The sequence below is a fragment of the Amblyomma mixtum genome, chromosome 5, assembly GCF_055824585.1.
Source record: "Amblyomma mixtum isolate Tamu chromosome 5, ASM5582458v1, whole genome shotgun sequence".
Classification (NCBI taxonomy): domain Eukaryota; kingdom Metazoa; phylum Arthropoda; class Arachnida; order Ixodida; family Ixodidae; genus Amblyomma; species Amblyomma mixtum.
In genome coordinates, this window is record NC_143016.1 from 157,379,761 (window position 1) to 157,404,380 (window position 24,620).

A 24,620-nucleotide genomic window follows, 5' to 3' on the forward strand; every position below is an offset into this window, starting at 1 on the left:
ACGCCGTGATGGCCATTGCAGGAATTTTCTCACTGTTGCGCAAATGTGTAAAAACGCCAATCTTCAGCCATTTCTTGTGGCTGAAGAACTGAACTCATCCTTACCGCTAGAACCTTTGCTGTGTCGTCGGAAAGGTCCGGATGCAGCGCGACCGAGAATAGCGGGGCGATGTCGAACCCAATCAGCAGTTCAGCCGCCGCCTTCAGGACATCCTCAGCTGATGCGTTACCAGGATTGGCGAGGTTGAGTCCAAACGAGGCCAGCGTTGTACGGAGGTCATCGTTACTCGCCGAGGCTGGGGAGTATTGTAAAAGCAGTTGAAGCGATCCTTCTTAGTGGCGGACAAACACTCAGAAGCGTCCATATATCAACGTCTTATAGGCCGAGATAAAACGACGCACCGTTAGTAGAACACTCAGCAACGATTGTCGGTATGGTCAGCTGGACTGGGGTCCAGCGCGAACAGCAGGCACAGAATAAAATAAGACTTCGCGCTGTGTCGTCCGTTTTCTTGTCTTTTGTGCTCGTCTTCGTTCGCGCTGTTTATTCAAGATGCTTAACCAACTAGCCCGCCAAAACGAAATATGAACTGGCCGAAATATGAACTGGCCTTGTAGTTAATGAGAGGGAAATGAAAGAAGACATGGTGCCCGAGTCCTCTTGTAGCGCTTTCACATCGACACTTTCTATCGGAATTAGGCTCAGTGCAGCCAATCAAGTGCGAACTAAAAATGAATCTATCCGAAAGGAATTGCACAAAAAATCAAAATTTGGAATGACTCGTTAATTTTTTAAAGCGTGATTTCAAAGCATTCGCTAACGCTCTTCGCACAACGGGCGTCTGGAGAGTATACCGGGTTATTCTTTCTCTGAATTGATACAGATATTAAAACATCTTCCGGAATGTCGGTGCGGTGTGTGCAGGTTGTATGCACAGAAAATGAAACGTTACGAGCGTGGCAGAGCGCAAAGAGAAGGAGAGTGGTTCACAAAAAATGCATAATCTACTTTTTATTCTGTTCTCAGAGTGAATGATTATACTGTGAATCTGAAGGCGGTCAACTTCGAAGGAGAGCCGTGCTTTCATATTTTGTTAATCATCATCGTGGTTTCAAAATTTTGATTCCGGAAAATGAACCTTTGCAAGCTGGTTAATTTGGCTTTCCAGCAATGCACAGCGATAAAACGGCGTTGCTCGAATTTTTAATGATGCTAATATAGACGTAGTGCCGGCATTTTATGTACTTTATGAAGTAGAGGTTAACGTGCTTTCGTGGACGATACCACAGGCAGCACTGCCATTACATATGTGGTCTAAAACGGGAAAGCCAACTAAGATGCCTTTAAAAAGCTCATTTTTTAAACTCTGCTTTTTTAAGCAAAACGGAGCTCCCAAAAAATTATAAACAGGGTTCGCATTCTGTGTTGGCGGCCTTATATTTTACAATATAATTCTGCACTTTCAAACCAAAATTCAAAAAATTACATGGCGGAACCAACAGTCGCCGAAGCATGGCAGAATAGCGGATGTTTTTTTAGTTTGTATTTGTAATCAATGAGCCATTAGTAAAAGCAAAAGAGAAACATCCACATGCCACAGGTGGGATACGAACCCACGACCTCCAATTTTCACGTCCGTTGCTCTACCAACTGGGCTACAGCGACCACTGTCCGATCTTCTGGCTTCAGGGGTCTGCATGTGCAGCGTAACCGAACCTTGAGAGCGTTCACTAGCTCCACCCTCGTACACAGCAGCGGACGTAGTTCGTACTGTATTACCGCAACTGCCCTGTGGGAACAGGATCAAACGGTAAAGCGGTAGCTTTGCGAGAACCCTCTTGTGTTGTCTAGGCATCAAGACTCCCAGATCAGAGGCCGTCATTAAACTAATCAACAGAAAAGGGAATGAAAAGCGATGATCGTTATGACATACATGACATACATACTTTGCGCAAGTTTATTTCTTTAATTGCTGTTATGCATCAGCTCTCTGAGACAAACGTGCTCTCTTATTTCTTTGACTGCCAAAAATTAAAAGCTTGTTAAATAATTTTATGTAAATAACCATTTTGCTTCACCTCAGCCAGGTTTCCAAAGTCTGCAATGGTGAAATGTGCGCCTCCACACACAGCACAGATTTATCTCTCACCGTTGGAAAAATGAAAGTCTGTATTGATATCATGAACAAACGGAGCATCGGTGAACGGTAGTACGGCGGTTTAGCTCGTGATTAGGAAGCAACCTGCTGCAACTACGTTATAACTACGGAATTTCGTTCAGGTCGTTTAATTTTTGGCATATGCATGACTGCGAATAATTACAAGCCCATTTTTTGCCGCCATTTCTTCAACTGCTTGTGCATGGCGCGTCAAGAGTCATTTAACGGCCCAACTCTCCGACCGGTGTCAGGTGGGAAGCTGTAGCGGCGTTATTTGTCAAGCAGGCTAGGGACTTTCTTGGCTGCCAGACTCCTTCAGGGTCAGAAATTCCGGTGTGATATCAGTATTACTGGCTAGCGGGTGAGGACTACAGATACGATGGTTTTATTGGCTTACGTGCACTTTAAATAGAGGAAGCAAAAGTTCAATCGAGGAGCCGAAATTTTGTACTGCTGGAAATATAATGAAATATCCAAAGGCACCTCTATGCAGCGAAATTACACTAATAGCTAAGTTTTTCCCTGTATCCGCTAAAATGCTCCTTAAACAACATTGCTTCGAAAGTGCAAGTGAGATTACAGCGCACAATAGAGGAATAAATCAAAGAAAGTGACTGATATGGAGTCGTCTGTGTCACTTCTTCACCCAGCAATGTATTTCGAGCGGCTTCTACCCAACATTTGGCTTTCATAATAGAGTTTACCGACAACATCCACCAAAAACCGCAATCAGAAGCACCTGCTCTACATGCAAATGATGAATCTATCTGGTGCTCTTCACATATCTCGTGAAGAAAAGTTGTGCTGTGCCATTTTCTTGAAACTTTCTTGTGATAAATTCAATGGTTTCTGTGTATTGAGCGTCTTTTAGGACTATTGGAGTCCAAACCAAAGTGCGGAAGTTGTAATACCAGTGCAAGAAATCTTAGCACTGGAAGTTTCATAGAACACTGCCCTGTCACTGTCATAGAGCACGCAACTTTCGTATAGCGAACCTTTTGTGAAAAAAGAATGCTAAGGAGCCGTACAAAAAACCCGATGCTCCGAGGCTTTTGCCAATATGGGTATATTTTCCTACTTCCATTTTCGAACGCTAGTCACCTTTGATGATATTCGCTGTAGTCAGAACAAAATTCACTGAATAGCGTCTGCTTGCGCCTTTCACCGCTCAGTGAGTCACCCAGTTAAACTTTTAATTGGTTACTTTAAAACATGATCCCCGCAGGAGATTTCGTTTCGGTTGCATTTTTGGAATTATTCGCAGAAATGAATGGTCTTACTAGCCGTCAGACTTATTTAAACAAGACAATGTTGAGTAATATTTGGGCAGTAGATCGACTGCTTTCCGACAGTGCTAATATTGTATATACGCAATTACTTCAAGTGCTGACTTGCATTAAATTTCGTGATCGAAGTCAGCGTTAATTACCAGTGATCTGATAAATGCGATCATTTAAGCAGAGATACTTTTAGCGTCTACGTATCCACAATAGCGCCGGTAAAGGACACAGCGGAAACAACATAAGCGTTGACAAAATTATAGAACCTAGGAATAAGTGGCGCCATTTTAACCTGTTTTCATTTTAAAATAGGCGCTCAATTTTAACGGCCTGAAGCACACCCCAGCGTAACAAATCCGCAAAAAGATAGGGTAAACAGTGCACAAGCCTTCATGGCACAATTTTAAATAACGAGTTTTTGACACCCGACTGTATTGAACATTATTGTTCGCTGTTTAGTCGACATAGCGCAAGTGCTGTTCCGTTGCCTTAAACCTTGGCTGTTTCAGCCTTGTTCTTATGTGATGTGCAGAAACGAAATGACCACAAGAAGAAACGTATTTCGAGTGGCAGGATATACATACACGAAAAAAAAATGGTGGAGACATCTAAGCTCCGCCGTAAGGGTATGACATGATATCGTGATGGTTGAATTGGCATTTAAGCAGAAGGTCATTCTCTACTTTACATTCATAGAGACCCCTGGTTGTCCCCATACCCCTCCTGGCGCAGTGGTGCAGCGGTTAAGCGATGCGCCACTGCCCTGCGATATGGCAGGGGCTGCCACCTGTGGGCCTTGTGCGACCCAGGTTGCTCTTCCCGAGCGACAAGTCATTAACTTCACTGCCACCTGCCGCGGTGGGAAATTTTCTCACTATCCGTTGGGCAGGATTGCGACGACACCGCAAGGTCACGTGACCTAGGTGACCCTCCTGCCTCCTAGGTTGCTCTGTGGGCACCACCTGCCAGAGGCATGCTCAGGATTTTTAGCTCACAAAGCGGACGCCGTAATTTATAGGTAAAAGGGCCTTTAACGCTGTCGCGTTAAAATTTATGGGGTTTTTGAACCTGACATATCGCTAAAAAATTCTGATCGTCTATTAAGCAAGGAAGTTTGAGTCCTAAGTCTTTGTGAATGGCATATATTAGTTAACTCGTGGCAAATTAACTGCTCTCTCTTAATAGAAAGCATGACTAAGAACACGAAGAAAGCAGATAATTACTTAGTATTTTTGTCTGCTAATTCACTCTGTGTATAAGCTGGTGTATAAGAGACATCCATGTAATATGAGCTGCGGTTGTCGTTCGTAGCGAAACAGATGGTGATAAGCGGATAAGGGTGCAGGCTTTCGCCGTGCTTCATGTATGCCGAAATAGCGACCACTGTGCCATCGGTGCAAGCTCTCTATAAATGTTAAAGAGCATAGCGAGGATGATAATGGTCTGTTTTTTGGATAGAATTTTCCAACTAATACTTCTAATAAACATGTGGAGGAAGCCAGCAGCCGCGAAACCAAAGAGCATAGGTGATTTTCTTTACTTTTCGTGGTGTTAATTCATTTCATCTTAAAAGTGCAAATATTCAGTCGCTTACAGATACTCGATAAAAAAGAACAACAAAAATAATCCCATGCCACCGATGGGATCTGAATCCACTACTTCCGAATTTCGCTTCCAGTATTCTGCCGACTGAGATAGGCGGCCGCTGTCCAATCCTGTGCTTTTGGGGGGCGTTTATGTGCAATGAAATCGAACCTTGAGTGTACTCACCAGCGCCACCCGCGTCCATAGCGGCGGACCTCGTACGTCCTGTATTAACCAATTAGCACTCAACGTACTTTTAAAAGTACAGTTAAATCTTTTCATGATTTCAACTCAAAAGATTGAGTTTTTCTTCTCAAGTAGGTCATGATTTTGTCACCAGGCCATCGGCCGACGCCCCTTAACTACGAAGGTGCGTTTCCTCTTCTCAGTACGTCATCTTTACAGGGTGAAACTTAGGATGTTTGTCTCCATGAAATGCACCGGCAGTCGCTGGCTTATAATTTTCTCGCGGCCACGTTTATGCACATATTATGCTAGTTTCACGTATACAGCAGCATGAAAAACGAAAGTGAACAACGGATGCTTTGAGTGCTCCACAACTTTGGGTTTCTTCGTGCTATGATGAGTTATAAGCTGCGGTACTTTCTATAGTACGCTGGGTCTTCCTGTGTGCGCAACGGCGCCTATTTATTTCATGTCATAGATCTTATGGTTCCTTGCAATTCCTCGGAAAAAGCCACTTTGTTTGCTCAGCGAGGCCTCAGAGTCTGCTGTGCTTGTGCTTGTCGCTAGCTATCCTGAATATGGAGATGGTGGGATTTTAATTGGTTATAATAAAGTTTTGGATATAAGAACTGGGTGTTCTGCAGAGCAGACGGTTACTATTATGCATTTCACACCTACTGTGGAAAGTCCTTGAGTCCGGAAAAGAAAATTTTGTAAGCGCGCGTTGTTCTGTCGTTGCCTGAGGTTATTTCAGCGCTTAGTGACCACTTCAACTTTTTGGCAATTTTTTTTTACCAGTCAAGACATTCTGTAACGCTCCACCGGGAGGAATTCCGGACTGCAGGAACCGCTCACCAAAACGGGCTTAGGAAGTGTGGACTCGTCCAAAAGAAAGCAACGGAATAGAAGCAGCCAGGAAAAATTGGTTCTTCCTTCAATTGTGTAGGTTGAAGTCTATACTGAAGGTCTTTTATTGAAGACTATGAACAAAGTGTAGGCAGTATGGCCTGCAACTATAACAGCATTGAGCCTACATGTTTTTTAAAGCGGAAGTTGCCTAGAGCGCTCAAAACACAGGACTTTTTGAAGCCAAAACTCCTTTCCTCTTACAACAGTGGTATGACAGGTTCGGAACAAGCCGTCAACTGCTACTACTTCGGCGTAAGGGACAAAAAGTGGGAGTGGCTGTTGACACTCAAGCTCCACTTCGCATGTGTGAGCGCGCGAACAATGTACCAAATTGCTAGAGACGAGCCTGCTGACTATTTTTGCTTTGGTAAGAACGTTACTAGCCCTTAGCTACGCCTTGACAGACAGCAACCAGCGGCTCGTAGACACTCTGGCTAAATCGTATATGATGCTTCTTTGAAAGAAGAAAGCTTGCCGCACAAATTAGAATTTCTGTCCCAGTATAGGCAGAAAAGATTCATGAGTGCCTGCAAGAAGTGTTGTATCACCCTGAATATAAATTCCGGGACATTAATAAAATTTTCGCCACCAAGTAGGAGTGGAACGCACTAGCCAAATGTGCTCTAAATGTGCTATAAAAAGTACACCTGTGTAACTTCGAAACGAATGAAGCAATCGTAATGCAATTTAGGTAATATGTTTTTCTTTATAACAGATCATTATGTGCTAAAAATGAAGAAAATCCCTCTGTTAGATTTCTTCTTGGGCGCTAATGGGTAAACGCGTGTGCCACGTGGGAACGTCGTCGAACGGTTAGGGCGGAAGCTGCATGAGAACGCTCTTATGAAATCTATGGGCTTAAGGCTACCGGATTCGAGGCCCTCGTTGAACTATTAAGCGTACAATTCCAGGGAAACGAGGGGCTCTTTATAACATACATGACGGAAGCCAACAGCCACTGGAACAAAGAATCACAGGGGGCTCTTTTTTACGCTTTGTGGTGGTAATTTGAATTTATTAGTGTAAATATTCAACAACTTAAATATAGTTGACAAGGCAGCAGAAGAAAAAACAACCACATGCCACCGGTGGGATCCGAACCCACAACCTTCATTTGTACGCTTAAAAGTTAACGAGGGCCTCGATTCTGGTTGCATTGATGTCGTAGGTAGCAAAAGAGTGTTCTCGCACAGCTACCACCATCACCGCTGGTCCACGTTCCTACGAGGCACTCGAGGTAATACAGGACTTACTACGTCCGCCGCTATGGACAAGGGTGGCTCTAGTGAACACTCTCAAGGTTCGGTTTCACTGCACACATATACCTCTGAAAGCCAATGATTGCGCAGCCGTCGCCGCAGCTCAGTTAGTAAAGCACTGGACGCAAAAATTCGGAGGCCGTGTGTTCGTATGCCACTGGCGGCATGTGGTTAATTTCTCTCTTCTGTTTTCTTATCAATTATCGTTGAGTTTTTAGTATTGAAACTATTAATTTCGAATTGATTCACAGCACAAGTTGTTAACAAAAATTTCCTATTCTCCTTGCTGCTTGGTTTTGGTGTGTGTTGGCTTCCGTCATTTATGGCATAACGACACCCTTTTTCCATTGACTTGTAAGTACACTTCTGTGAAACATGCTGTAGCAGCGCTCACTACAGTTCTGGGCTCAAAATGGTAGTCTGCAATGTATGCAGCGGTGGCTCCGTGGCTTTACCATTGCGCTTCTTGCAGCGTGTTCTTAGTTTCAGCCCATGCGGCGGTGACCTTCTAAATAAACGTAAATGAAAGAACTCTGGTCTACTTAATTTTATTTTCGCGCTTCAAGCATGCCGGTGTGCGAAAATATACAAGGCGCCGACTAGCAGGGCCTTCTAAGAAGCCCACTCTGTGGGTTTTAAACTGAATCAATTATGAAGTGCTCAGGATGCGCACCATTTTTCATGCAGGCACTGTAGACGTTGGTCAGTGGCTTCAGTGTCGAGGAGGAACCATCTGGAGAATAAAACGAACAAAGTAAACCGTTATCTATTTTGCGGAGCAAGAAAGAAAAAGATTCAGCGCAGCTGTTTCGGTAGTTTGGTTTTACGATATATTTAGGTAAAGAATTTGAGAGAGGCATGCATATAAGTAGAGATACACACCACCATTCACTTTCCCACACATACTCGTTGAACTAGAACTCCTGCGCAGTCCGCTACTGCAGCCGCGCAGTGTCGCCGCCATTAAGCGTCTACTCGGGCAGCGTGAGTCACAGCAGCCGCTGCAGGCGAGCGTGTCACATTATACTACACTTGCCATTACCAGCCTCCAGATCACCCTTCATTTTCCCTCCTGGGTAACCATGTAGGATGGTTATCGCGGTAACCACCCTCCTGGGCTCACTCAGCCGGTTACGCCGATGCGGAGAACACTGACAGGCAAAAGAAAGATCCGGCAATTAACAAATTTTCTGCAGAAGCAACGAACTACTTGCGCTCTGAGTTACGCGACAGCTGCTTGCATTGTCATAGGACTTGCTGCCAGAGAGCTCAGCGTGTCTTGTGCTGCACAGTCTTCGCAACTTACTACGGGCGCGCATACAGTGATGGCTCAAAGTAGCGTGGTTAGCATGAAGTGTCCACTTCAAGCTGATATCTGCTGAAAAGTACGCTCTCGGTTGACATAATAATTGCTAACGTAGAATTAAACGGCTTACCGAGCTTCGAACTGCGCCTGAGTACGAGTTTGCAGCCTTTCACCTGATGGTAAAACTGACGAAATTGGTCGTCGCAATATGGGCCAGTATGTCTGTGTTACATATAGGTACATTATTAAAAATTATAACAAAAAAGAAAGAAGCTTGACCGTAATTAACCCCGAAGATCTGGTGTATGAAAATTATATCGCTCTCCCTCACGACTCTGACGTACACAATACACTCTTCGCGCATCCGTTTTCTCTCCCTCTGAGAGGAAAACAAATAAAATGGGCATATATAGCGCATATTGATTACGAGAAAGCATTTTACTCAATGGAGACCTCAGCAGTCATCCATATATTGCGAATCAGGGGGCACAAAAGCCTTGTGAAAATACTAGCAGATGTCTCTAACGACTGCAGAGCTACCGTAGTCCTTCAGAAAGTAAGCAGTAAAATTCCAATAAGAAAGGATGTCACGCATGGAGACAAGATCACGCCAATGCTTAATACTAACATGTAGGTCTTAAAAACGTGCGGAAAACCAAACAGGAAAACAATCAACAGCGTCGCAAGCCAAAAGCAGTTAACAATTGGTAGCGAGGTGCTGAGAATGACAAAAGAATACTTCTCAATAGGGCAAGTAGTGGCCGCTTATCCGGATTATGACAGGGAAATAACTAGAAGAGTAGGAATAGGATGGACAGAGCGCATACGGCAGGTTCTCTCAGATCATGAATGGTAGCTTACCGATATCCCTGAAGAGAAAAGTATACAACCTGCTGAATTTTGTCGGTACTCACCTATGGGGCAGAAACGTGAAGGCTAAAGAAAAGGTGTTCAGTTTAAGTTGAGAACAACACAGCGAGCTATGTAAAGAAAAATGATAGATGCAACATTAAGAGACCCGAAGCGGGCAGAGTCGGTGAGGGAACAAACGCGAGTTAATGACAACATAGTCGAAACCAAGAGGTAGAAATCGGCTTGGGCAGGGCATATTATGCGAAGGCAAGATAAACGCTGGTCCATAGGGGTAACGAGATCAATTCCAAGAGAAGGCAAGCGTAGCACGGGGTGGCAGAAAGTTAGATTGGCGGATGAGATTAAGATGTTTCCGGGGATACGGAGGCCTCAGCTGGCAACGGACAATGTTAACTGGAGAGACATGAGAGAGGTCTTTGCCCTGCTGTTGGCGTAGTCAGGCTGATGATGACGATGAAGCATGCTCCTGCTTAGTCTGTGGACTCTTGCGCTCAGAGAGAACAATGGGTTAAAGAGGTGCCATAGGTCTTTACACCGAAACTTAATATCCATAATACAGATTTCCCAGATACTGAACACCACGGCGCAGTTCGGCAGGCTTTTAGTCGCAAGTTCCTGGCATGCGGAGAGCTACACACGGGTTTTGTCGAACGTTTCTTGTTGTGGAAACTCTGCGATTTAGCCCCAGAACACTTCCGCTTTGAAGAGAAGCATCGAAAGCTGGCGTGTCACCTGCACCGGCTCCCTACTAAACACTGCGCGGAATGCTTCGCTTCCCGCGCTGCCTTATCAAAACCAGCTCGACAAGCGTCGTCTGTATCAGCGCAAACCTTTTCAAACAGCGCACCATTAAAGCTGGCAGCGCTGTAGGGCTAGTATCACTATCAACACCCATGTTAATGGCGGCAGCGAAGGGAGGGTGAGGGCGAGATTGAAAAGGCAGAGGAGGAGGTAGCGCTAGGAGAGAGAAAGGCGGAAATGTAGCGAGAAAAGTGATGTGATAGAGGTGGAGACGGGAGGGGGGGTTAGGGGCAGAAAAGATGGTCGAGCATAGTTTCTGCCGGCTGTTGCGTAATAACTTTCTAAATGTCCTTTTAAATAGGCATGGAGGAAGGAGGGAACTCAGGAGAGAAGGTCACGTAACATATCTTGAAGCCCGCCCTCCCTGCTCCCTCCTCCCCACTCCACCCCCTACTTGGCCGCCATCTCGGTGCGCTCGCGCATGCGGAGGAGGCACTGCAGCAGACGACGCCGCTACGCCCAGAGTTACAACTAGCTGCGCCGTCGGCCAAAGACTTCCAGTAGCCCTTGCGAAAGTACATGACTTCCGGCACAGTTTTTGGCGTGCAGCTCGGATAGCGAGGGTCCTTCCTGAGTTTTTCTTCCTTCATGAAGATCGAACTCATGCTTAGGATATACATCGCAACCAGCCGCGCAAGAACGACCGCGGTGATTGCGGTAGTAGGCAGATAACCCACCAACCCTTCCGTTTGAGGCGGCACGCATAAGAAGGTTTGTGAAAAAATGACAGGCCATGTACTGCAAGACCAAGGTTTGAATACGCCTGCAAGCAGTTGACCACATTACCGATTGCTTCGCTATTTTTCGAACCACTGCAAACACCTTTTGTTGCCCGATGCAAACACCTTCTTTTATTCACTCTTAACTTCTGCTCAAACACTGCCACCACTGTCTCCACCGTCTTGTTCACACTGCGGCATGGAATTTTCTTTTGTTGTTTTATTCACAACAGTGGCACGTTTCGGAAACTGCTTGAGACACGCCAAGGCACTGCCCATTTTGCGTGGTCCATGTTGGCGCTTGGCCCTTCTCATGAGAAATTCCTGGGTTCGAAACCGATCCGTGGATTTTTTTGTGGATTTTTTTTTCTCTTTGTGAGACGCAGAAGGACCCACATTGGGCATTCAAATCACTCACCGCGGCCAGTAATACTAGTGCCATACAACGACGCACTGCCTTGCCAAGGCGGCGATTCCTTGCCCAGAGATAGTGGGCCGCTTATGTTGCACAAGTGCGTGACTGATTATGTTCGAATCAGCACAACAGCTAGCACAAAGCAACCAGTCACAACTTGAGTAAGCCGTGAATCGGTAATCAAACCTTCGGAAAACACATGCATGAGTGTGGATGGGTCCGTTTGCGGAGTCCAGCCCATTTACCATGGCAGCGAGTACACGCTACTCCGAATGTCGTTTAAACGCACCTGCTTGAACCAATGAGACAAGCACGTTGTAACGCGTTCTTCCAGGGACCAGCAAATGCGGGAGAGAATGACTCAAGCGGGCGACGGTTGCACCGCGCCGCTCCACGCCCCTAAGGAGAGTTCGATAAGTCTGACAGTTTAGAGGATTTGGACGATAAAGCGGCAGTGCTTCGTATTGTTCTCTTAAGGGTAGCTTAAACGTAGTCCAAGATTTCCTGGCTCATTATACCGCAAAACAATCTGCGTTCAAATTTCGCATTACGAAATGCCGTAATGGTCGGTTAACTTTGTTTAAGGATAGTTGCTTCGACACGCCTGTTTTTATGTTAACAGACTTCGTGCTCCATATGACTATAATTGTAATTTTACAGCAAAAACTACGATGGACGATTTTTCGGATATGTCATCTGTGCTAGAATTTTCCTCCTTGCTTGACTTTGGCAACATTGGACTGTGAACAGCTACACATAGGCGTGCAAATAAAAATTACATCTGAGATGTTGCTGCATCACTCGAGGAGTTTACATCACCAATTTTGGAGTCGCCAGGTATTATGGCCATTTGCCTGCTTGAATGGTGCGATTCATAAGCAATAAATGAAAGCATCAGACGAAGCTCGACAGGAGTGTCCTCTACACCTAATTTGAAAGCCTCCTGTGCTAATAATCTAAATACGCTTCAATATTTCTGAATTGTCGTCGAAAAGCGCTCACCTTCGAGTAGAGTTTTGGCTAGTTCTTCGATAGCGCCAGCGATTGCGTCGTCCACGTCCTCGTACGTCTGCGAAGCAGTTGACTTAACTTGCCAACCGGAGCAGGTGAACGCGTAAAAGTCGTCGCATGGGTCACGCCCGCTCTTGAAGATGCCAGATAGCCGCGACCCTGGAAATGCAAGACGAAAGAACACGATTTTAAGCTTCAAGGACGTTACCATTATAACATTACCAAGCAACAAAAATCCGCTTTGGAAAAGGAAAGAGTGCAGAATATTGGTAATCCTGAGAATGAAGTAAACTATCGTCATAATAAAAATCCTTGGTATAAAAGAATTCAACTAAAATTGTTTTGGTTGGAGACATAACGTAACGCCTTTATCAACTTATTTATTCATAAGTGGATGTTAAGCTTACAATTGTGTCTGCATGATAGTACAGAAGAGATTTTAGATACTCATACCACTGTGACGACCCCACATAATGCGCAGGTCCACACGGGACGGAGAGGCAAGAAGACACCGCATGGCTCAGTTTAAACAAAGTGATGTATTCAATAATTACACATTGTACATCAGAGGCTGGGGCGTCCGAGCTTACGTGGCGACGCCTTCATGGGGGCGATGGAGGGGCTCCGGAGTTGCGATCCGTCGGTGGCTTGCAGAAACCGCGCGCCGTCCGGCTTCGGCGCTCAAGGACCCTTTTTTTGTGTCCGATCTCGTCCTGAGCGTGCCTTTCGTCCGCAATGGCCAGCTATATGTGCTCCGCCGGCCACGCCCGATCTCCTGTCTTCCAGGCTGGATTGTTTCCTTCTTCCTCCTTTCCACGGCGGCGCCTGCGGCACCCCCGACCTCCCTCGTTGGAATGTCGTTTGTCTCCCGCCGGCAGCTTTTCTTTTCTTGTCGGGTTGTCAGCCTCCCCTGCCGACCTGCCTCGTTGGGATGTCGTTTGTCTCCCGTCGGTAGCTTTCTTCTCTTGTCGGGTTGTCAGCCTCTCCTGCGTCCTGGCAAGCCTAATTGGGCTGGCTTTCCCTCCCGCCGGCGTCTTTGTACTATTGTACCCCTTCAGTGGCTTTGCCGCCGCTGGGGGCTCCGTCTACGCGGCGCCGCCGAACGCGGACCGTTTAAGGGGAGACAAGGGAGTAGGACGGTTGAGTACAGAGAAGATTCCGCCGAAGATATGGGCCCTGGTAGCTCACGCACGGAACGTCACACTCGCTCACCCTCCAGAAGAATGTTCTCCGAACATTTGAGTCCATGCAGCTCTCCTTCTTTTTCTGAATCGCCTCGCACAGTGCGTCCGACAAAACACTTTTCGCTGCACACAACACCACTGCACAGCACCATATGCCTCAGCTGTCATAATTGGCGTCTCCAGGGGCAGCACTGATCTTCTTTCACAGATAAACATGAAACTCGGCACCCAAGCCTCTCCTTGCTAGTCCAAACTGGACGAAATAAATTTACCACAGTTACAAAGGAGCTCCCACTTCCAGCACAATCACGGCACAGACAAAAAAAAAGATAACGAAAGGAAGTCGGGCATGTTCTGCATCCTGTAAAAGTGTTACTTAATGACAGAAAGGCTTAACTAGCAACTCCGATATCTTAACACATAAGCACATAGCAATGTTATGAGCTGCAGCATTACACAGTCCTAACCAGTCCCCAACTCCGCTCTGTTTACGCCATTAGTCCGACTTAGTTTTCCGATTTCGAAGCGGATATCGGCGTTCATGAGTCGTACCAAGTAATTCTGTGACCCCTTGTCTGCTTTGAGACTCGCGAGGGCTCGTGGCAGGAGCCTCTCCTGGCGTTATCTGCGCGGCAACCTCGCGCGCTTCTTCCTCCAGCAATGCATGAAGTAAATCCGGTGGCATTCCTGCCGTAACCTCTGGCGCTTTCCGAACAAATGCAGGAGAGGGCGTTTCTTGCGAACTATCTGCGCGCTCCGCTTCACTTCGGTCCCCATCAAAATCCGCGCTTTCCCCCTCCTCATTTCGTGAATACTGAACTGGTGCCGACTTGAGGCGATTTGCGTGTATCCTTATCAAGCGGCGGTTCACGTCTCGGATTCTGAAGTTTACCGGAGAAAGCTTCTCGACAACCTCGCACGGTCCTCTCCACCTCGTCTGGAACTTACAAGCCAACCCAATCTGTCTTTGGCAGTTTTCGATGTACACGCTGTCCCCCACATCAAATGGCGCGTCTCTAGCACCGCGATCGTGCACCTCCTTCCTGCGCTTCGCCGCTTTCTTTAAGGCCTCCTTTGCGATGTCCCTCGCCACTTGCAAGCGCGATTCTAGCTCAACCTTATAGTCGTCCAGTGAAGCGTATGGGACACGACGGGGGCCCTCTGGCACTTCACTAGGCTGGTCCGGGTCTCGGCCGTAGAGAAGAAAGAATGGCGATTCGCCCGTGCTCTCGTGTGCTGCGGAATTGTAGGCAAACATTGCATACGGGAGCCACAAGTCCCAGTCCCGCTGGTCGCGCGAAACAAAATGCGACAGGAACCCGGCCACGGTTTGGTTCAGTCGCTCCACCGCGCCGTTGCAAGCCGGATGGTACGGTGTTGTCTGCTTCTTAGTGATCTTAAGCAGCTCGCAAACTCTCCTCATTAGCTGCGACACGAAGTTTGTTCCCCGATCTGTCAAGAGTTGCCTCGGAGATCCATGTCGGAGCACGATCTGTTCGACAAATGCTCTTGCAACCGTGTCTGCTTTCTGATCTGGGAGTGCTACCGCTTCCGCGTATTTTGAAAGGTGATCGACAAATACTAAAATGTACCTGTTTCCAGAAGTGGTCGTCGGCAATGGGCCCATTATATCCATACCTGTCCGCTCGAAAGCAGCCGAAACCTCAGGGAACGGCTGAATTGGTGCTGGCCTGCGTCCCTTGGGTGTTTTTCTTTCGAGACAGGAATGACACTTCGCACAGTAGTCTCTAACATCCTGTCGCATGCCACTCCAAAAGTACAAACGCTCGACGCGCCTGCGTGTCTTCGCTACGCCAAAATGACCGGCGCACGGCGCATCGTGGAACGCGCGAAGAACCCTTTCTGTCCACGACCGAGGTATGACGACTCTCTCCCAAGCGGTTTTCTCTGGTCTCCCTTTCCTGGTTGGCCTCGTGCGCCGACACAGGGTGCCGTCTTTGCCAATGAAATAACCTAGCTGTTCGGGGTGAGATGGTGCGCCCTCTAAGCTTTCGATTATTCGCTTCAGGTCAGGATCTTCGCACTGCTCTGTGCGTAATTCGGCGGGGCCGACTACGGGGACAAACTCATCTATAGCTGACACGGCAGCTGTACGGCTGAGCGCATCAGCATTCAGATGTGCCTTTCCTGACTTGTGCTCCACCTCAAAGCAGTATTCCTGCAGCTGTAGATTCCATCTAGCGAGACGCGAGCTAGGGTCCCTGACACTCATCACCCATTTCAGAGGATGGCAGTCTGTGACTAGCTTGAATTGGCGGCCGTAAAGGTAGCATCTGAAGTGCTTTACTGCCCAGACAACGGCGAGGCACTCCCTTTCTGTAGCTCCGTACTTCTGCTCTGTGGGGCTCAGCTGTCGGCTAGCAAAAGCCACGGGATGTTCTTTGCCCTCGATAACCTGAGATAACACAGCACCAACTGCGAACTTTGACGCATCTGTGGCCAAAACGAAGGGCAAATTAAAATCCGGGTGGCGCAACAGCGGTGCACTCATTAGCTTCCTCTTCAGGGCCCCAAAAGCATCCTCCTCGTTTTTGCACCAGCGAAAGGCGACATTTTTGGCTGTTAAGGCAGTGAGCGGCTTAGCGAGCTTGGCGAACTCCTCTATGTGCCTTCGGTAGTACCCGATCAGGCCGACAAGCTGCCGGACCTGGCGGACACTAGTCGGGGATGGAAAATCTGAGACACACCTTAGTTTCTCACGGTCCGGTCGCACGCCGTCAGCTGAAACAACGTGCCCGAGGTATTTCACCTCGTTTTTGAGGAATTGGCACTTAGAAGGCTTCAGCTTGAGACCAGCTCCTCTTAGTCGCACCAAAACCTACTCAATATCGCGCAAGTGGTTCTCAAAACTGTCACTGTATATGATTATGTCATCCATATACAAGAAGCACAGCTTCCCCAGAAGACCCGCCAGGATAACATCAGCGGTTCTCTGCCAGACAGCAGGGCTGTTGACCAGACCCATCGGCACTCTTTTCCATTCATAGTGCCCTGAGGGCGTGTTGAATGCCGTTTTCTCAGCATCTGCCGGATCCATTGCTATCTGCCAGAATCCCGCCGCCATGTCCACTACCGTGAAGTACCTGGCAGAGCCCAGCTGAGAAAGCGTCTCCTGTATATTGGGAATGGGGTATGGATCGATGCGAGTTACGGCATTTAGTTTGCGGTAGTCCACCACCAATCGATACGAGCCATCTGGCTTTTCCACCAATAGTGCCGGTGCTCCCCATGGTGACTGAGTGTTCGACAATGCCGCGATCAATAAGGTCCTGCACCTGCCGCTCCATCTCCTCACGTTGGGAGTAAGGAATCCTGTACGCACGTTGGTAAACGGGCGATGAAGTGCCGGTTTCTATCCTGTGCTTTATAACGCCACAGCAGCCCAAATCCAGGTTGGACGCGGCGAATACCTCTGAGTATTCGTTCAGCAAACCAGCCAGAGCCTCCCTCTCCCTGGATTTTACGTGGGAAAGATCGAACAACGCATTTGGAGGAGCCGAAGGACTAGCATGCACTACAGTTGCGAGTACCGTATCGGTGGGCTCATGTTTCTCTATCGCAGAGGTGAAGAAAGCCAATGTTTTGTTCTTGGGAAGGCTCAGTGGCTGCTGGCTACAGTTAACCACCCGTAGGGGCACTCTGTGGGCGTCATTAACAGTCACGAGGCACGCGGCTGCCTTCAGGCCATTACTAAGAGAGTCGACCGGTTCAAGCACTCCCACGGCGCCGCTCTCTACATCTGCAGGCACATAAGCGTACAAAATGTGCTCCGACCACGGAAGGACGACCGCCTCATCGACCAGCTTCACGGCAACCCGCGAATATACCTTCTCTAATGATCCCACTGTTTGACGGGTGTCATTATCGGTACTGCGAATCTCAGCCCTGCTCCTGTTCAAAAACGGAACTTTTGAGCCCCCCGCATTAACTTCTTCCTCAGAGAATGAGACTACTACCTTCCCTTTTCTCAAAAAATCCTGCCCTAATATACCTGACACTCCGTTTGGCAGAGACACCGTGTCCGGGCATACGTAGCAGTGGTGTTCCAATGCAATTCCGCCGAGAGTGAAGTGTAACCGGTAGAGCCCACTTATGCCAAGAGGATCCCCCGTTATGCCTACAAATTTGGTTGCCATACCACCAGACGCTTCCAACACCTCGCGGTTCCCTTTCCTTCGAAGCGTGTTAAAGCTGCTTTCCTTAAGCAAGGTCACCTTTGACCCCGTGTCTATCAACAATTCCATGCAACAACCATTTAACTTGCAACGCACAACAGGGCATGCCTCGTCGGCCACACAAACCACCACCACCTCATTACCCACTGCTCCCTCCCCACACTCATCAGGATGGGGAGGACAACCTAGTTTTTTGTCCCTGTATCTGGAGCCTCGCTGTAGGCTTGCTTAGGGCGTGTCTCGCCTGCTTCTCTTTGTGGCTCCCCACGGCGCACGTTTGGGCAGAACCTTGCGATGTGTCCGCGACCCTGGCACGCGAAGCACGCGATTTCTTCAAAATCTCGCATACCGCGCCTGTAGCTTTGTGGCGGTCTCCGGTTTCCAGCGAATGGGCGCCGTTGAGCGCCCGCTTCAACCTGGCGTTCCACCTGCTGAGATAGCAGCTGCTCTAAGCGATCTAACCGCTGTGTCAAGAGAGCAACCTCAGGGTTGGGCACCGCTCTCTCTATGACGCGTACTCTCGCTGCGGCCGCCGTTATCGCCTCATTTCGTTCCTCATCCAATGCGGCCGCCACGGCTTGGTCGAAATTGCTCGGCTTGCGCGAGAGCACGAACCGGCGCACGGGGTCTTGCAGACCAGCCACAAACAAAGCGGTCATTTCCTCTTTAAGTAGATCCTCCGCGTATTTCTTCTTTAGCTGGTCTCCTTCCTCCTCCCTACTCAACGTATCGCGCGCTAGGCGCTGAAGCCGCGACGCAAACGTTCGCACGTCCTCTTCTACCATCTGTCCGGCGTCACGGAACCTCTGTACCCGCACATGACGTGGTTCAGTGTCGAAATGCTCGAACGCGAGCGTCTTAAATTCCGCAAATGATTTTGTGGATTTTACTTTTTCGTCTCGCCATGCAAAATCATGAGCAGCTCCTGCCATCTTACACCTCGCCATTCCCAGCATTTGAGCATCGGACCATCCCCCCATTTTCCCAATCTCTTCTAGCATGGAAAAGAAATCGCAGACTGGAACCCCTGTCTTATCTCCCGTAAACGTCGGAATGACGCTTCCTAATGCCAGCATGCTTGCTCCGAGCGACGGCTGTGGAGTGGGAGCTCCGTCAGTTACAGACATTTTTTTCCGCTCCACCCTTCCGGTGCCTCAAGCCTCTCAAATGGGGGTCAAAGTCCCACAATCAGTCCCGTGATTCCCCTTTGATTACAATTTTGAAGTCATGAATGTCGCAGCATTCAGAGGACATTTGCTTTTGAGACCCCACTTCTGACACCAGCGTGACGACCCCACATAATGCGCAGGTCCACACGGGACGGAGAGGCAAGAAGACACCGTATGGCTCAGTTTAAACAAATTGATGTATTCAATAATTACACATTGTACATCAGAGGCTGGGGCGTCCGAGCTTACGTGGCGACGCCTTCATGGGGGCGATGGAGGGGCTCCGGAGTTGCGATCCGTCGGTGGCTGGCAGAAACCGCGCGCCGTCCGGCTTCGGCGCTCAAGGACCCTTTTTTTGTGTCCGATCTCGTCCTGAGCGTGCCTTTCGTCCGCACTGGCTAGCTATATGTGCTCCGCCGGCCACGCCCGATCTCCTGTCTTCCAGGCTGGATTGTTTCCTTCTTCCTCCTTTCCACGGCGGCGCCTGCGGCACCCCCGACCTCCCTCGTTGGAATGTCGTTTGTCTCCCGCCGGCAGCTTTTCTTTTCTTGTCGGGTTGTCAGCCTCCCCTGCCGACCTGCCTCGTTGGGATGTCGTTTGTCTCCCGTCGGCAGCTTTCTTCTCTTGTCGGGTTGTCAGCCTCTCCTGCGTCCTGGCCAGCCTAATTGGGCTGGCTTTCCCTCCCGCCGGCGTCTTTGTACCATTGTACCCCTTCAGTGGCTTTGCCGCCGCTGGGGGCTCCGTCTACGCGGCGCCGCCGAACGCGGACCGTTTAAGGGGAGACAAGGAAGTAGGACGGTTGAGCACAGAGAAGATTCCGCCGAAGATATGGGCCCTGGTAGCTCACGCACGGAACGTCACACCACTCATAACACCGAGATACTCATAACACCAGATGCTTTAATCCTTGACTGTCTCATGAGGTTACGTAGCCTCTCAGATATCTTCAAGCGGTCCTGGAAGTTGTGTTGAAGTTCAATATATGTGGAAATATTTATTGATTTTAGCGAGGGGCATCTTTTGCACACATTTTCAGAAATCACCAACATTCCGCGCAAGTTTTTCGAGTCATATAAGGCGAATTTCTTTTAGAGCGCAGAAGTGCACAATACACAAAGCTCAATGAAACGCCGTACACTCGAAGGTATAGAAAGCAATTGTAATGTGGAGGCTCTAATATTTTACAGAAGAAACCATTCACCGGGTTATAGTCGAACACGGAAGTGCAACACAAGGTGGATTTTTTTTTGTAGCTGCTCTGAATCGAATATGGGGGCTTTGTTAGGAGAACGGAGTATGGAGTAAGCGTCACCAGCAGTAAAGAAACCATCAAGGAAGAAATAATTCCTCATTCTACTCATTGTCGTTGCGGGCCAGTGGCCGTCGTCGAGTAGTTGCTGTCATAAAGCGCCTCATAGTAGAATGGCGGAACAGCTGAATCTTGAAGCGACAAAGCGACGACCGACCTTAAATCTCTGTCATGTAGCTGATGCCACCGTGGTAGTTGCGATTGCACCAATCAAAACGTTCAAAGCGCTATCACCGGCATTTAGCCCTTCGTTCGCGTGTTAAAGATGGGCAGAGACTGGACTGCGCAATTTCCATTTTAAAAGGCTTGTTTTCTTTCATCACCTTGCTGCAGAATCGACCGCTTCGGGATTATAACATGGGGACACATATATGTACTTCTGTAACCTTGCTTTGCTTGCAAATTCTCGAAAGAAGGCTTCAATTCTTGATTCGCCTACTAGAATTTCGTGCTCATAACTAAACTTTTTGGGCAACAGACAGCACTGTAAATTAAACCACACTGTACTCACGAACCGCCTCATTACTTTCCCATCTCTGAGCTGCAAAGCTCAGAGTTAAAGGCAGCTAATGCGGTCTTCAAAAGGGCATTCCTTAAAGCGTATAGCACGGCAAGTTGGAACTCGATGCTTGACAGAAAATTTCTAGTAAATCATCTAAACCCGTATCCCTGGAAACTCGAGTCTTAGCCACAATGAGAATGCAATCAGCGTGGGAAACGTTTGAGGCCGTATGCGTAGGGAAGCAAGGAAGACAATGGAGTTGCAGCATAGTGTGATCCGTGATCCACTAATGTGATCTGGTTCCGCGGGGCACCACTGCCCACGCGTTGATTGGTCCCTACCTAGGCCCCGACGCGGCAGGCGTGCAGGCAGCTGACGGGTGCGTGGCGCCATCTGCCGCCCTTTGGGCGATCTGCGCATGCGCAGTGGTGCCCCCGCGGAAGCGGATCACGCTTGCGGATCGCATATCGTCCTATGCTATAACTCAACACTGTGTCAGCGGGTCATCCTACCTCAATCGGTAAAAGAGGTCTCTCATCTTCTGCATGCATTACTGCTTGACTGCGCTTCTGTTCTCGGATGTGATGTATAACTTGTTTTGATGAAATAAACGAGATTTAAAAATAGCGTCGCTTCCATGTGTATGCGCTTTGTTGTAATATTTGCCTTGTGTTAAGCTCTAGGCGTCATTATTTCAAACTTCAGAAGTTTTCAGTGCGACAAGCGATTTCTTATGTTTAAATCTGAAGGTGTGTGAAAAATATCCCTGGAAGCTTACCTTCGCTCTTGCAGAAAGAGGTGTTGCATTGGATTTGTTCCCCGCCGCTGGGCCCTTTTGCTGAATCACAAAAAGGAGCACAGGATAAGTGATTCTGCCCTACTACGACGATAGTGTCGTTGCATTCAGCAACACCTTTAAAAAGGACCCACATTAGGCCCTTTTAATTCCGTTCGTTACTAGACCACGAATTTTCCGCAGCCTGTGACATCATGGCCATCCTGCTGTCTTCTACAAAGCTAGGCGAGCCAATTCCTTCACCAGAAATGCTCAACTTCTTTTTCACTCTGTCGGTTTGCATAAAGCCCTTATAGCTAGATATGAGCCCGGGTGCTTGAGCACCAGCTGAGCGCGAAATGAATGTAGAACTTTAGGATTGAATTCTTAAGGCAGTCACCGCAGGTGTTGAAATTTTACAGCTTTGATATGTGACGCCTTACAATATTACACGGGGTCAGTATCTGCCATTTCGATAACAAGGTCTTGTGTCCGTTCCCAAAAGCATGCGAATGAGCAATCGGTCTGAATAAGAACACGACTTTCGATGTGAAGACAGATACGGTGTATTGAAACGAAGTGCACGCAGTGCACGCTCCGTCTAGTGAAACACTTGTGCTCTGGTGGCGGCTCTTTCTGGATGCGCAGTTGTTTACACCCAACCACAGGAGCAGGACTCGCATGTGCATATTGAGAGCCTTCGGTAAAATTCTCTTGCAAGGACATCACGCCTTGCTGCGAATTAGATGCTTTGGCCGTATTAACAGCGGCAGCACTCCAAACACGAATTATCCTACAAGGAAGTAAAAAGGAAGTAAGCTGCATTCTAGCATGAGAAGTTTTAGGGGCATTGGATGCTTTTGCTTTTCAAGTCCCGGAGTAAGTGTACTAAATTGCTTACTCTCTGCTAGAGAGGCATGTTCCCTCCGCAAAGCGTAACAACATGGTGCATTTAGCAATACCACCAGGTTTTTAAACCAGGCGCCGGTCGTCTTATGGTGATCAAATAGAGGAGTTTGAAAACTCGGTTAGGATCTTTGTAACTGCTAGAGATTCGCAAAGGGAATTAGTATCCATCGCTAAGCAGAAGCATTCCGTATTTTTACAGATGGCAATCTACCTGTCCCTGCCCCTAAAAAGGAAATGCGCTAGAGGACAGCTTACTCCCTTTTTAATCCCGAATAGGCTAATTCATGTTAAGAGCACGCAGAATGTGACGCGTCGGCACGACGGCTTACAGAGGCAGCTACAAGTAGACTGTGCTCTGCGCGCACTCCCGTTCTCTCGTACGCCTTGCCTGTCCGCTCCAAGATGAGGCGCTGAACTTTAGTCGATACAACGCCCGCGCCATATAATTCAACGATGGAGGGCTCTACGATTGAATGTGCTACCTAGTAGCGTATTGGCCGAACGCGCAAAGTCGAAATAATTTGCTCTAAAACTGCCAGCTTTGGAAGACCTTCGAGTGGCAACGCTTAACTATTCAACGTCCAGGCTACTTGCCCTAGCTTGCATATCTGCGGCCTCTGTCGAAACGGGAGGACGGGCACTGTGTTTTGACACTGCAGCGTATCGCGTGAGTAATGCGTCAGATGCTGGCCTGGATTTTCGAATCCCGGTGGCCTCTATAGCTAGTCAGACGGCGAGGAGCTGGTGCTCAGGGTCTGGACTACGCAGAAAGGTCTCTCAGACCCCTCTACTATCTCTTTTATTCGCCGCGCCTGGGAATTGTGTGGACTCCCAAATAATATGGTCTAGGGTCGCTCTCGCTCCACATTTCTTACATTTGTCGTCCTCAATGTTCGGGATGCTATGTTTAATTAATGCTGGGTGCGGGTAGATGCCTGTTTGAATACGTCTCCACGCTACCACTTGCTGATTATTAAGCTTCACACTGGGCGGGCGAAGTTGCCTGCGGTGCTGCCTGTAGTGCTGAGTTACTTCTTGATATGATATCAGCCGCCCTTCTTATGCTGAGTTACTTCCTGATATGATATCAGTCGCCCTTCTCATCCATGGCTCTAGGGGCCATTCTTGAGCTGCTCGCTGGTAGAGATCTCGAGCCAGCTCACGGGCAGCCCCGTTGCCACGGACAGATTCGTGCGCGGAGGTCCAGGATATGTTAATTGGCCAGTCCAATCTTCTTTGTCTTAATATTCTGGCTCTGAGAGGAGAGACCCTCCCCCTACTGAAATTTTCGATTGCAGTTTTACTGTCGCTTATAAGATATTCTCCATTTGATCCGACGCAAGACAGCGTGATCGCCACTTACTCTGCTGTTTCTATATTTGTCCCCCGTTATCGTGGTGGCTGTGATAGGGTTCCCCCGGCCGTCCACCACCACGGCTGTCGTGTATGTTTTATTTCTTTCTCCTGCCGCGTCTACGACCTTTTGGTTTTTCGCCGTACATGCGTTCCACCGCATCGGCTCTCTTTTGTCTCCTTTATTTCTCTTCTTCGGGGTGCATGTTTTTTGGGAAAGGGGGGATCCTAATGCGGCTCCTGTTCTCCTTGTTAATTACTTCCCTTTCATCTATGCCCCTGTCTAATTTGAGTCCGATTTTGGCTACAGCGGCTTTGCCCGCACGTCTTATTCTTAGCCTCTCTATTTCTGATGTCTTTAATGCCTCTCTTAGTTCTGTCAAAATATTGTGCTCCCCTGGGGCTAAGAGTTTCTCCGAATATGCGCATAGGGGTAGCCCTAATGCTTTCTTGATGCATTTCCTTATGAGAGGGCCAGCCTTGTTTCTCTCTGCTGGTTTTAAATTTAAGTACGGCGTGGCGTAGCTGATTCTGCTGATTATGAAGGCCTGTATTAGCCTGAATAGGTTTTTTCTCTTTTAGGCCCCCTCTCTTACTTGTTACCCTTTTGATTAGATTGAGGGTCTGCATCGTATGTTCCTCTAGCTTCCTGATGGTGATTATGTTATGCCCATTCGACTGCTTGTGTAGGCCTAGGATTCTGATTGTTTCCAATTCGGTTA

At 48.2% G+C, this 24,620-nt stretch overlaps 1 protein-coding gene across 1 annotated transcript in view; it reads right to left on the reverse strand.

The window, feature by feature from the left end:
* LOC149344258 (endothelin-converting enzyme 2-like) overlaps positions 1-24,620 on the reverse strand; it is a 111,175-nt gene that overhangs the window by 51,201 nt on the left and 35,354 nt on the right. Inside the window, exons 9-12 of the mRNA XM_089547191.1 lie at positions 21,640-21,699; positions 12,493-12,660; positions 8,050-8,109; positions 105-295 (exon numbers count right to left, since the gene is read on the reverse strand). Of these exons, the coding sequence (XP_089403317.1) occupies positions 105-295; positions 8,050-8,109; positions 12,493-12,660; positions 21,640-21,699 (479 nt within the window). The remainder of the gene's footprint in view (positions 1-104; positions 296-8,049; positions 8,110-12,492; positions 12,661-21,639; positions 21,700-24,620) is intronic.